The sequence below is a fragment of the Oncorhynchus clarkii genome, chromosome 12, assembly GCF_045791955.1.
Source record: "Oncorhynchus clarkii lewisi isolate Uvic-CL-2024 chromosome 12, UVic_Ocla_1.0, whole genome shotgun sequence".
Classification (NCBI taxonomy): Eukaryota; Metazoa; Chordata; class Actinopteri; order Salmoniformes; family Salmonidae; genus Oncorhynchus; species Oncorhynchus clarkii.
In genome coordinates this window covers 75,777,164-75,790,153 of record NC_092158.1, presented here as the reverse complement: position 1 = coordinate 75,790,153, position 12,990 = coordinate 75,777,164, and the positions used below count along the sequence as shown (strand labels likewise).

Sequence of the window (12,990 nt, the reverse complement as noted above, 5' to 3'; positions counted from 1 at the left end):
ATCTGTGGGGCTTTCCTCACCCTGAAGGAATGTTTTACCCTGGCATCCATGGTATTCACCCCCCATCCTCAGGTACTGTGAGAACATTAACGTTCCCTATTCCTTTAAAGTTAATGTCGGAGGGGCACAGGGGGTTAAATAAGAGCACCTAAATGAGGTGGGAACACTCAGGCAGTCTCAGATGCTGAGAAGGGGGTCAATTACAACTTGGTAATTAGATATTACACATTTATGAAAGTAATATAGCCAAACCCTATAAGGATTTTCAATTAATTCTGAGTTTCAGGTCATTGTCTGAATGGAAATTGATATAGAACAGACCCAAACTTCCAACGGGTAATGAATCTCCTACCTTTAGCGGCACATTCACTTGTGTGCCACTTTGGCCTAAAAGTGTGCAATGAAATGTGGTAAACAAATAGACAAGAGGTGTGGCTGGCACAGTGACTCACCTGCCACAGAGTTGGGCCGGGGCATGAGGTAGAGGGGGATAGAGTGGGCAGAGTGGGAGGAGTGGGCCGTCTCCAGGCTCCTCTCTGGGATCTTGTTCAGGCTGTAGGTGGAGGCAGCCATGTTCTCATCCACGCGGTACAGGAACGAGTCTGTGCCCGAACACTTCTGGGTCTGCCACAGCTTCAGGCTACCCCGCGAGCCCTCCCCATGCTTCCCCCCACCCCGGTCAGCATTCTCAGAGTAGCTGGTCAGTGTGGCTGGCAGATAAAAGGTAGTTTAGACAAATATATGCAGTGTTGCAGTTCTTTAGAGACTCTGCTTAGTTTAAAACTGATTAAGGCCCATGGAGCAAGGCGAGTTTACTCGTCATTCAATTACACGCCTCAAAGTCAATGTTATAAGGATATAAAGGATATAAAGCAAACATATTTAAAAATGCAGCTAACCCCATCACCTGGCTTTTCCAAAATGTAAAGAATTAAAACATGAGTATATCAAATTGTTACAGAAAACATGGCTTTCAGTGTAAACGTTTGGCATGCCAGGAAATACATGGGAAACATTACATAACTTCCACAAAATAAGTGAGCGTCTGTCCCTCACCGATGATACCGCTGTCCCTGCTCTCCAGGGTGGAGGTGGGGCTGGTGATGGAACCATAGGCGCAGTCTCCGGAAGCGTGGTTCCCGGGGGCCCCTCCTGGGGGCAGCGTGGAGCAGGGGCTGCTTGCAGGGGGAGAGGCTGTGCTGCTGGCCAGGCTGGAGCAGGGGCTGATCCGCTGGGTCACTGACATCATGCCCTGGTAGGGAGGGAGGAAGGGTCAGGTCAATACTGAAGTACAGTGATACACTGGACTGCATCAACCCATGAGAAATGATCAGGTAAATTAGCCATGATTAAATTATGATAAGGCACAGCCAGTTGACATATCACATGTACAAAGTAGCCTACACACACACACGTGCACCCACATGCACACGCACACCATAGACCGACAAGATGATTGCTGATCCTAGCATTCTTTCTCATTGATACAGTCCTTGCCGGTCATATTATTCCAGTGCATGTGTAACCGTAGAGTCATCTCTTTTTAATATCTTTTGATGACTCATGCAATTATTTTCATGAGTGAACTATTTTTTGCAATATAATTAATTCTAATTCAGTAGAATATCAATATGTTTAGTGAGCCACGCAAGTAGAATAGATCCAGTTATACTTTGATCTATTGAGCAGGGGCAGGGAGAGAGAGAGGCAGGCCCACCTCCGAGCATGCTGGATTCTTATTCCAGACAATCTGTTCATCAATTATCCATGGCCCTGGCTCTAAACGAAAAACAAATTGATTTAGACAGTCATTTGAAAATAAATCGGGAGATTAGTCAGAATAGCATAGAAATACACAGAAGTGGCCGGGAGACCAGGATATGAGCAGAGTTGTGAGTGACTTCTTAGGGAAGGTTTGGCGCAAGACAGAGGGCCTCCAAGTGTGGAATGCTCCTTGGTCATGATAACAACTCTGTTGTGATTCGGATGTGTTAAGGGAGGCGACGTAGACATGAATATAGAACGGGAGGTTCCCGCCTACCTAGCCTACCCAGACTGCATCTGCTTGCGCGGGAGTGGCAGGCATCTAAACTGAGACTTGAGAAAACCAGGGCTGGGCTTTTGTTACCACTGCAGTTTGGCACGAAGGACCGAACCAAAGGCATACTGCTGAGCTGTGCAGAACAAGGGGTATACTCAATAGTCTAAACAAGCTCTCCTCTCCTCATGTCCTTCCACTCACCTCAACAGATCACAAAGACCGATAAAGGCAAAATGAGCCAGAGTCAGATCATTGCTGATGAAGGACACCAGAGGTGGAAGGCACTAGTTAAGATGCACCCACGCAGTGGTTAAGGGCGCTGTACTGCAGCGCCAGCTGTGCCATCAGAGTCCCTGGGTTCGCGTCCAGGCTCTGTCGTAACCGGCCGCGACCGGGAGGTCCATGGGGCGACACACAATTGGCCTAGCGTCGTCCGGGTTAGGGAGGGCTTGGTCGGTAGGGATGTCCTTGTCTCATCGTGCACCAGCGACTCCTGTGGCGGGCCGGGCACAGTGCACGCTAACCAAGGTTGCCAGGTGCACGGTGTAGCCTCTGACTCATTGGTGCGGCTGGCTTCCGGGTTGGATGCGCGCTGTGTTAAGAAGCAGTGCGGCTTGGTTGGGTTGTGTATCGGAGGACGCATGACTTTCAACCTTCGTCTCTCCCGAGCCCATACGGGAGTTGTAGCGATGAGACAAGATGTAGCTACTACAACAATTGGATACCACGAAATTGGGGAGAAAAAGGGGTAAAAATTAAACAAAAAATAAAATAATAAAAATAAAGATGCACCCAATGTGTGAAGTTTGGAAAAGTGGGTCAGGATTTAAGGGGGAGTCGCTCCAGCACCATTGGTTAGGCCTCTGTGGAGGCACACTGCTTAGACAAGAGAATGTGGCATGCGGCGACCGAGGTAGCGGGTTACCTTCCCCTGGTTACCTTCCCCTGCCCTGTGTAACGGTCTGTTGGTTCTGCTCTGCAGGAGTGAAGGAGAGCCTAGAGTCCCTCACTCAGAGCTAGGTTATCCGTAACTCACAGGATTGATCTTTACAAACAGGCCAGATCTTCACTAACATCTTCTGAGCCAGCGCATACTGGTGTCAGGGGCCATTGAGTTTGCCGTAAACAAATTACGTAATCTACAAAATGGTCCACTTGGTTCCGATGCTTAAGAGGCCTTGGAAAGTGATCTGCACATCCCACTGATTTGGGGTGTGCTTCTATAGCTGTGGGGCCCTTATAAGCTGGACCACATTGTGTGTTGGCCACCTACAGTAGTGACTACTCATCTAGGAGAAAGCCTGCACTTTGTATCCTGATGCCATGATGGGTCTTTAAAGACTCCAAAGTATTGACAAACTAATAATAATATACTGTAACTGCATGACAAAAGGGTGTGTAACCTACCTGTCCGTGGTCGTGTTCGTCCATGCTCTTACTGTACTCTAGTGTGTGTGTAGTGTGCGTGTGTGTAACCTACCTGGCTGTCGTCGTGGTCGTCCATGCTATTACTGTACTCTAGTGTGTGTGTAGTGTGCATGTGTGTAACCTACCTGGCTGTCGTCGTGGTCGTCCATGTCGTACTGTACTCTAGTGTGTGTGTAGTGTGCATGTGTGTAACCTACCTGCCTGTCGTCGTGGTCGTCCATGCTCTTACTGTACTCTAGTGTGTGTGTAGTGTGCGTGTGTGTAACCTACCTGGCTGTCGTCCATGTCGTACTGTGAGCCCGACTGTCCCTCGTTCATCTTGTCTCCCAGGAGGAAGCCCAGGCGCGTCATCAGGGTGTTGGCTGCCTCGTCCACAGAGGGAGGGGGGCCCAGCTCCTGGCTCTCCTCACCTGGAAGGATGGAGGGAGAGATGGAGATGGGGAGGGAGGGAGAGCAAGAAAGGATTCAGATCAACACCACAGTACAGCGATACAGATACCAGGAGAAATATGTATGGATCTGCAGCAAATTAAGCCTGAGGGGATCAATTCTCAATCCGGAATCATAATGAGGCAACCCCTTAATCTAGTCTAGTTGGCTGGCTCTCGCTCTCAGTTTAGTTGAATTGAAAGAATCATGTGCACTGCTCTACCACCAAAAACAACCACCAAATCTCTCACCACAACACACACATAACTTAGAGAATAATCTATAGAGCTCGTAACAATTCCCCCAGACACAACAACACTACAGTTCCTACAACAAATCCCCTTGGAGGAAGTTACTGTCCCTTTCCCTGGCTATCAATCTGTCCTTCACAAAAAATGTAAGCTATCCCACAATCCCCTGCGGGAGGACGTCGGGTAGACTGTACATCGATCCTACAGTATGTGAGAAGCAGAGGGATGGAGCGAGGGAAGCACAGCGTTGGGGAGAGCAAACTGGCTCTGGGACACTGAGGAAGACCGGAATAAACAGGGGAGGGCTCGGAAGTATTAAGAACACATTTATCTTATTCAGACCAGGACCCCTCCACGATAATAAGTCTGGGAGAGGAGACTGATGAAAAATGACTTAATTTCGCCTCACTGTTAAGGTTGTCTGTCATGAGCTTTCCAAGCACAATTTCTGCCACGTATTAGTAGCTTGTGTTCAAGTAGGAGCTGTCCTTGCTTAAATATCCCCCTCTTTCACAAGGACGTCTCTTAATGCTAAGGACAATCTGGCTAATCTTTTTCATTAAACGGCATGTTCATATTACATCAGGCAATCAAGTTAATCAAGCTACTGGAATGCTCTGAGCATGTGCTTAATCCTCTGTGATGTTATTGAACTAGCTAACAGTTGTATTAGCATAAACAAGCGTCAGTGTAGTCTGCACTCCGAGCCAATAGAAGACCCTAGAACGGCTCTCATCATCACCACGTGTTTAGCACCCAAACGAGGCAGCAGTCAGTCCAACACAAAGACGGCAGATGGGAGAGGACCAACGCCCCATCTCGTTGAAGGAGTGGAGCGGAGAGAAAGAAGGAAGAGAAAGAGGAGTAGGCTAGGTGACACTTTCTGCTCCTCTGACAGACATGTTGTTGGTCCTATGGGCAGGTCAAAGGAAGTAACGGAAACCAATAAAAACAGGAGACGGCCATCTGGACGACTGGTTACCGCCCCTACACCACCACAGACCATACATTTGTATCAATGTCGACTACTCTGTGTCAAAATAAGCCTGCTCAACAATGGGCACACATGGCAATTGACCACACCCCCATAGACAAACAGAGACACAGACAGACAGAGAGAGACAGACACTTGTTTCTTCTAAAGGCTCCAAAAAATAAATCAAATAAATACACCACCAGTGCACATTCTAGAGAGGTGGGAGTGTTATTTACTTAACACATCATAGTACTGTCACTGTTGGAACACACACCTACACTGGCTATAAAATGGCTGATTAGTCACCTATGCCTAAGAGAGAGGGAGACGGCACCACAGCTGAGAAAAGAGACTGCAAAGAATAATTGAGCTTCATTTTAATGTATTCTCTCGACCTAAATATGCCAACTACAAGCACATAGAAAATAGAACAGCTCTGTAGAGATCATCTTTTCTTTCAGAACATGTTAGCCTAAAAATGGCACAGAATTTTTATAATAAACACATACAAATCCGGACACTACTGTATGATCACAGCTATCGTTCACCAGGATGAAATATATGGACCTGAAAAAGAAGCACGTACATTACAGTGCTCTGGTGGTTCTCCTTTCTCTCCCTCACGCCACAGAATCTCACCCTGCTGAAGGAGTACAATAACGCAGATGGTCGTCATGGCAACAATCAGTGCACTACGGAATGTGCTCCTGGTTGCTCGAGGGCGTCTCACTCTTTCTTTCCATCTCTAGCCCTTTCGCACCGGCTCTAAAGATCTCTTTCTTTGTCTTTCTTCCACTGGTGGACTATAATTACTGCTGGATCCACTGACACCATTATGACAGTAAATCTCTACAAGGCACATGGCTGGAAAATGTTGTTGTTCATCAAACATGTCTGTTCAGAGGTTTCTCAAGCAGTATCAGGCACTAACAATGACATTCTTTATAGCTGAATAGCGTTGGATCCTTACTAGAACAGAAACGAGCACAAGCATAAGAGTTGACACTTAATGTCCCCCCCTAGAACAGAAGAGACACACACATGAACACACATCTATACTAGAGTGAGCAGTTAACCCCTCCTGGAGAGAGATGTAGACAGTGGCCATTAAATAGGTCAGACTGGCTGCAGGGGGCTGGAGACTGACAGGGGTTAGAGGTGGGGGGTAATTTCAGCAATATGAATTTTAACAGGAGAGCAGGGGAGGTGGATGGATTTATGACCAACAGGTTATTCCTGTTTGAATGACCCCTGTTGCATTCATCTGTCAAGGAAAACACAGTTACAGTGGTCCCGAGAACACAATGCAGACTGGAACTAGCTTGTTCTGGGCAATTTAGGCCAAGCTTGGGTCACTGCAAGAAACCTCAGAAATGGCAATATAGTGTATTGTCAGACAGAACACATCCTCGTGAGTTTCCCAACATTGTGCTAACTAGTGACTGGCCATGTCTGAAGTAGATGGAGTTGGACAGTGGAGGGTCACAACAGCTAAATGAACTATGTTTTGTTGGTCTGCCATGACACCCACCTTTTCCTCACTAGTTAATCCAAACAAAAACAGTAGTATCGTCTCCTCAGCTCAGATGTTAAAGTCATTCCACTCTGGGATACAAGACCCATGGGGACCCCTCGTAAACATCCCAAAGTACCTTGGTCCCTGCCTCCTCCGTCTCCCAGCAAGCTCTACTCTAACCGAGCGTGGTTCCCGTAAGAGACACCGTTAATTACTTGTGTTTACGACAGAAAAAAAAACATCAGTTAGGTTGAGGAAACCTCATGCTTTCTCTCTCGGCAGCTGTAATGCGCAACGGTCTCAAAACAGGAGAGGTGACAGCAATTGGCTAAGTGGTTTTTGAGTGACGGCATATTAACCAATGACTGATTTGATAGCATAGCTGGCAGAGGTGGTCAGGCTACATCCCCCACATTTGAATGGCAAAGTAAGACCCCTCCTTCCAAGGCCAGTAGTGACAAAGCCTTTTGAAACAGCATGTGAAAAAAGCTTACGTTGCACTGAAATAGAACACCCCACCACACAGCAGTGCATTTAATAGCTACAGAACTGACTGAACCCTTAATCTAATAATTGTATTATCATTCCAATGGCACTGACACATTGTTTCCAACTCCTCTGGAGTAGGTTCCCAATGTTTAGAAATCATTACTGTACTTCTACAAATCACAACTATCTTGTAACGCAACTGAATAAATGTTTTTTTGTTGTTGTATTGAAAATAAAATGCCATCATAGGCAGCAGTTTGAGTGGCGGGTCAACTTAACAACACATACTGAACTTGTTGGCAGGTCACCCATTTTTTGGATTACGATTTTGGTGGAGAGTCGGAGTTGGATCTTTTATTTTTAAGACAGACAGACGCAGACAGAGAGAGACAGACACAGACCTATAGGGGAGGTAAGATCACAATACCCGTAAGCGCTACGCTCAGAAAGTACATGTCCGAAAATAAGTCAGCAAGCTGGTTTGAGTTAGTGGAGCTGCACAGAGTGGAGTGGCTTCAGAGGTTCTGGGGGTGGGTGGTGGAAGAGAGGCAAGGCTGGGAGATGAATGAGATGGGTCTATCTGTATGGAGATCCAGGAATAAATACCCTCAACATATGCTGGAGACAGTATTAAAAACAGTTGTGGAGATAGTAACTTGAGCAATTAAACAATTAAATGCTGCACTTCCTGTGCCAGCAAGAGTTAACAAAACACCTATCATTTGTTTACAGTCATCTGTGTTACAGTTAAACTGTGTACTCAATATCTCACAAATGAACTGAAATTACATAAAACCTCAGTTCAATACAATATTATTCTTTCTCTAGAGACACTATCCGAATTTACACCTCTCTCTCTCTCTGAACACCATTTATGCTGTGATCTCCCTCCATTTGTGTCTCCACATCTCCAACTAAATCTCCCTTAATCGAGACAGACGATACCTCAGCCATGCCTCTGGTCCATCTCTCTTCGTGACACACACTCCACACAGAGGCATTCTAATGGATCAAATGTAATGAGCTGACAGAGGCAATAATGGAGGTCAAATATATATAATTATCACATGGTTTATTACAGACAGATGCCATGCCTCATCATCATCATCCACACCCTCCCGTCTCTCATTGATACCTTGCTCTGGTGAGGGGAGGAACGAGGCATATGAACTACAGTACACAGTGAGAGGTTATTAGTCAAACGTGCTGTCAATCATTGAGTATTACTATGGATCGTCTAATGGAGTCAGGTGGGGAGAGAGAGAAAGAAGAGCTTTGAATGAGCTGCGATGGACAATGAGACAGCGATTGTCCGCATTCAATAACTCCCCTCCTTCTCCATTCTCTACTTCTTCCCTCTATTCTCACCTCCTCCTTCTCCATCAATTTCTTGTCCATCACTTCCTTCAGTGTGGCCTGTCTCAATGCGAGGTAGCTCTGAGGTGTGCCCATGGGACAAACAGCAGATATCCGACAACAATCTCCGGAGTAACGAGGAGGCATGACCGACTCTTGTTGCCATAGCGTCACCTCCACAACCCTGTTCCCGGCGCCCCTGCAAACACCTTTGTCGCGAACACCTCACCCCTGTGCGGACACACGTCTTCCTCATTGATACGGAGTAATCCATGATAGGTAAGAGTGTTGTACCCCCACAATGAGCGCAACAGCAACTCTTGCTAAAATGGGTTCCAGTAGTCTGATGTAAAATGAGCTGGGCTGCTTTGTCCTGGTTCTTTTTTCCTACATTGGAACTGGGACGGGACAGTGGAGGGGGGAGGCGAGGCCTGCGCTGGCGGTTTGGTTGTTCTGTAAGGCTTCAGAGAATACCACTGGCTGAGACTTCAACAGAAACCATAAGGAGTCTGAAAGGGTTGGAGTCCAAACACCACAGAGCAAGGGAAGAAAGGAGGGAGAGAGAGAGGGAGGGAGGCCAGCGAGAAACCACCAAACTCATTCAGCGAGCTCAGCATTGCTCTCTGCCTTTCTTTATGAAAAAGTGCTGTTAAAGTTGGGAGAAACGTCACACACACACGCTCTCTCACTCAGACAGATTAGGTCCTGACACACCGAAGGGGTCAGGCTTACCAGAACAGTGCATATCCAGGTCAGTATTCTTGGCACAGGGAGAGGTTAACGTAGGGAGGGAAAGCTCCAATTCTGGAATGGGAGGACCCCCCCTCCAAAAATGGTCCCACAAGCACACACATACATTCACAGAGAAAGAAAGACAGACATAAAAAGGGCAGGGAGCCACAGAGAGGAGGAGAGAGGGAACCACTAACCAGACAGAGACAGAGAAAGAGAGAGAGGGCTGGCTTGTGAAGAGGAAGACCAGAGCACAGATGGTAATGCTTATGGGAAGTGTGTCAACCCAGGCTGTGTAGGGGGGAGGGTAGTTACTCTGTTGTTGGGTCACGGGACGGGGATGGTCAAACGAGGGGCCCAGGGTCATCACCCCTTTGACCTTGCCTCCCCGAGAGCCGTCGGCAGCGGACAAGGGGGTGTCGGAGTCAGGGTGGGTCATGTGTCACTGCTTTTAAGAGACGGCCAATCTGTCATCCCTGCATGTCTGGTAGGGTCAGTGGATGGCCTTGTCTTGTTTATGCACCAAGATACCATACCTGCTGTTTGTTAGCTTTACCAAGACATCTACATCCAGCCACAACAGCTGCACTTACAGTAAGCACTGGGTGTCATCTGATTTTGCGTGTATAAGTTAACACACAACACATAAATACGGTAACTATAAAATGTTGTTGCAACAAGCCTAGAGACAACTCTTGAAAACAAGTATAAAATTAGTAGGAACAGACACAGAATTCAAACAAAAATATGTTGTTCCTCTGGGAATACAAAGGAAGTAATTAGGAAACATGAAACTCATGAAGTGAAAAGTTTAAGACATATTTTGGTGGCAATTCAAGCACGCATTCCATTAATTGTGCTTTGAAAAACAAAAGCAACCAACTAAAGCATGTCTGTGTCTTTGACATGTGAAAAGAAAGGGGAATGCCCACAAACTGTTAAGAATAGATGCTCCCTGAGTTTTAATGTAGCAGTATTCTGACCACAGCAGGTTTTTGTCCGGCTTTCACAATGTGAGAACAGTGGGAATATTTATAGATGGGACAAGTGATTACAAAGTGAGTCCTTTCACGGTTTGTTTCTTGACAAGCAGATGTGAAGACTGAGTTCACCAGGCAGCTTTTGGAGATGCCAGCCAGTGCACCAAATCGTGGCCTACTATGTGGAGCTGTGGGCTGTGGGGAAGCTGTTTCAGATGAGAGTGTCATTCGGAGCGAGAGCCATATCTTCATGACAAACACAACTTCCTAAGAATTTTTTTAAATGGATGAGGGAATAAAATAGACAGGAATATCAGCTAATGGTCAAAGCCCGCTCTCCTTTAAGCTTCCAGTGGGCAACAGTTAGGAGGAGACATCATCCTCTCCAGAATGATACTACAAGACAAAAGTACTCCAGCTGTGCTATTGCAGTCCTTTCTTCTCTCTCTTTTTAAGGTAACTGTCCAACTTTTCCAGATTTCTATGAAATATGACCTATAATAATTAATTACAATAAGTGAAATAGTTTTCCTTCCTAAATGTTTTAATAAAGTTTGTTAAAAAGCAGCTTTTCTGTGTTGGAAGGGTGTGGGTGTACGCCAACAACAGAACGGTGTGGTCATCAAAAATATTAATGTGAGTAGACCGCCGAACGGCCAGCTAATCCTCCTCTATGAGGAAATAGTGAGCATTTTTGAAACTGTCTGTTTGAGATACAAGCTTGGAGGTGGGGTTTTTCTAATGTTTTATTTTTTGTTTTGGCCACAAATATGGGTATAGGATGAGTTAACAACATTATTTGGGTATACAGTGCATTTGGAAAATATTCAGACCCCTTGACTTTTTCTCCCCACAATTACATTACAGCCTTATTCTAAAATGGATTAAATAAATGTTTCCCTCATCAATCTACACACAATACCCCATAATGACAAAGAAAAAAACAGATTTATTTTGTTTTGTTGCAAATGTATTAAAAAATGTAAACAGAAATACCTTATTTACATAAGTATTCAGACCCTTTGCTATGAGACTCGAATTGATCTCAGGTGCATCCTGTTTCCATTGGTCATCATTGAGATGTTTCTACAACTTGGAGTCTACCCTGTGGTAAATTAAATTGATTGGACATGATTTGGAAAGGCCCTGCCAAGCCGCACTGCTTCTTGACACACTGCTCACTTAAACTGGAAGGCAGCCGCACAAACGTGTCGAGGGAAACACCGTACAACTGACGACCAAAGACAGCATGCATGCGCCCGGCCCGTCACAGGAGTCGCTAGAGCGCAATGGGAGAAGGACATCCTAGCCGACCAAATCCTTCCCTAACCCGGACGACGCTGAGCCAATTGTGCGCCGCCTCATGGGTCTCATAGTCGCGGCTGGCTGCGACACAGCCCGGGATCGAACCTGCATCTGTAGTAACGACTCTAGCATTGCGATGCAGTGCCTTAGACCGCTGCGTCATTCGCGAGGCTCCGAATGCACTGTAAGTTAACAGAATATTAACTTTTAAAAGTGAGATTTTCACTGGACAATTACTTTAAGACATGTGGACGGTACGAATCCCTGAAAAGTGACAGCGGAGTTGATCAGTGAACTCTCTGGAGTTTGACTGGAGAGCTGCTCTTGGGTATATAACATTTCTCAAACCGTCTGTCTGCTGGGACGAGCTGTCATTCGTTACATGGGAGAACACCGCAATATGGTTTACCCCCCCCGGGCGAAACTTCAAAGTGTTCAGAGCTCATATACTTCCATCATCCTTAGGCCAGAAAAAAAACTGTGAAATCTGGCATGAGAGCTACAGTAGTTGTCTGGGCAAGAGTAGCCACACTCCTCAAAAGCTAACAAAGAACTATGTGCTGTTTCAAGGTCCCTTGCTTGAGTTTAGCTGGAGTTCAACTCCTTCCAGGGGTTTAAGGAGAGGTTCTGTGAGGTAAACGTTGCCAGAAAACTGATTGCAGCTTGAAGACAAAATTAGTCCTGTCATGTAAAAACACTACTCTTGGAGTGGGTGAGACAATTCTCCTCAGGATCCACTAAAAAGTGATACCTCCCCTCGCTTTTGAACCAACCAATGTGTTTACTGAGAGGACTGTGAAAAGGGTTACTTGTTGTCTAAGGAAGTGTCATTCTAGGATTAAAATCGTTCCTGAGGTTAGAACAGCATGGAGACGTCTTCCTGGTGGATTGGCACATGCCTCCATGCTCCACTCTAACCAACACATTTCAAGGTGACAAATCCGGTCTGTCATCTTTGCTCTCTCCTAGCTTCAAGGTCTGGCAACGACTTGTGAGAAATCTGTTTAACACTCCCAAGATAACATATTTAGTGTCTATTCTCTGCAATAGCACTACCTCTTCATGTCTGAAGAGCTGAACAATCACAAAAAAGGAGATCTGAATGCCAGATGTTGCATTTCTATTTATAATGGTGAGATATTTAGAGACAGAGAATTGGGTTAAGAACCACTTTCTGGCATGCAACAACAATTTACATAAACCCGTCGAACAGCGAATACACTGGTGCAGGGCACAAAGAGTTGAACCAGTAAACACTGGGCCGCATCGCAGGCACTACTACAAAAACAACTGCTAACAATGCTATGTCCTTGTTCTCTCCTGGCTGCTCCTCATTGGATGGAGATGCTAACTCTGCCCGCCAGCTGTCAAGCCCAGAGAGAACCTCCCCATTGCCCCAGAACGCCAAAGGACACACCTTCCATTAAAGCTTATGCTTACCATTCCCTTTGGTCTCCTCCTGGAGCGCTCAAAGGAAGCCAATGAGA

At 46.1% G+C, this 12,990-nt stretch overlaps 1 protein-coding gene across 1 annotated transcript in view; it reads right to left on the bottom strand.

Moving 5' to 3' along the window:
- Nucleotides 1-12,990, bottom strand: part of LOC139421307 (protein TANC2-like) — a 137,978-nt gene that overhangs the window by 22,636 nt on the left and 102,352 nt on the right. Inside the window, exons 5-7 of the mRNA XM_071172057.1 lie at nt 3,740-3,879; nt 1,057-1,252; nt 453-710 (exon numbers count right to left, since the gene is read on the bottom strand). Of these exons, the coding sequence (XP_071028158.1) occupies nt 453-710; nt 1,057-1,252; nt 3,740-3,879 (594 nt within the window). The remainder of the gene's footprint in view (nt 1-452; nt 711-1,056; nt 1,253-3,739; nt 3,880-12,990) is intronic.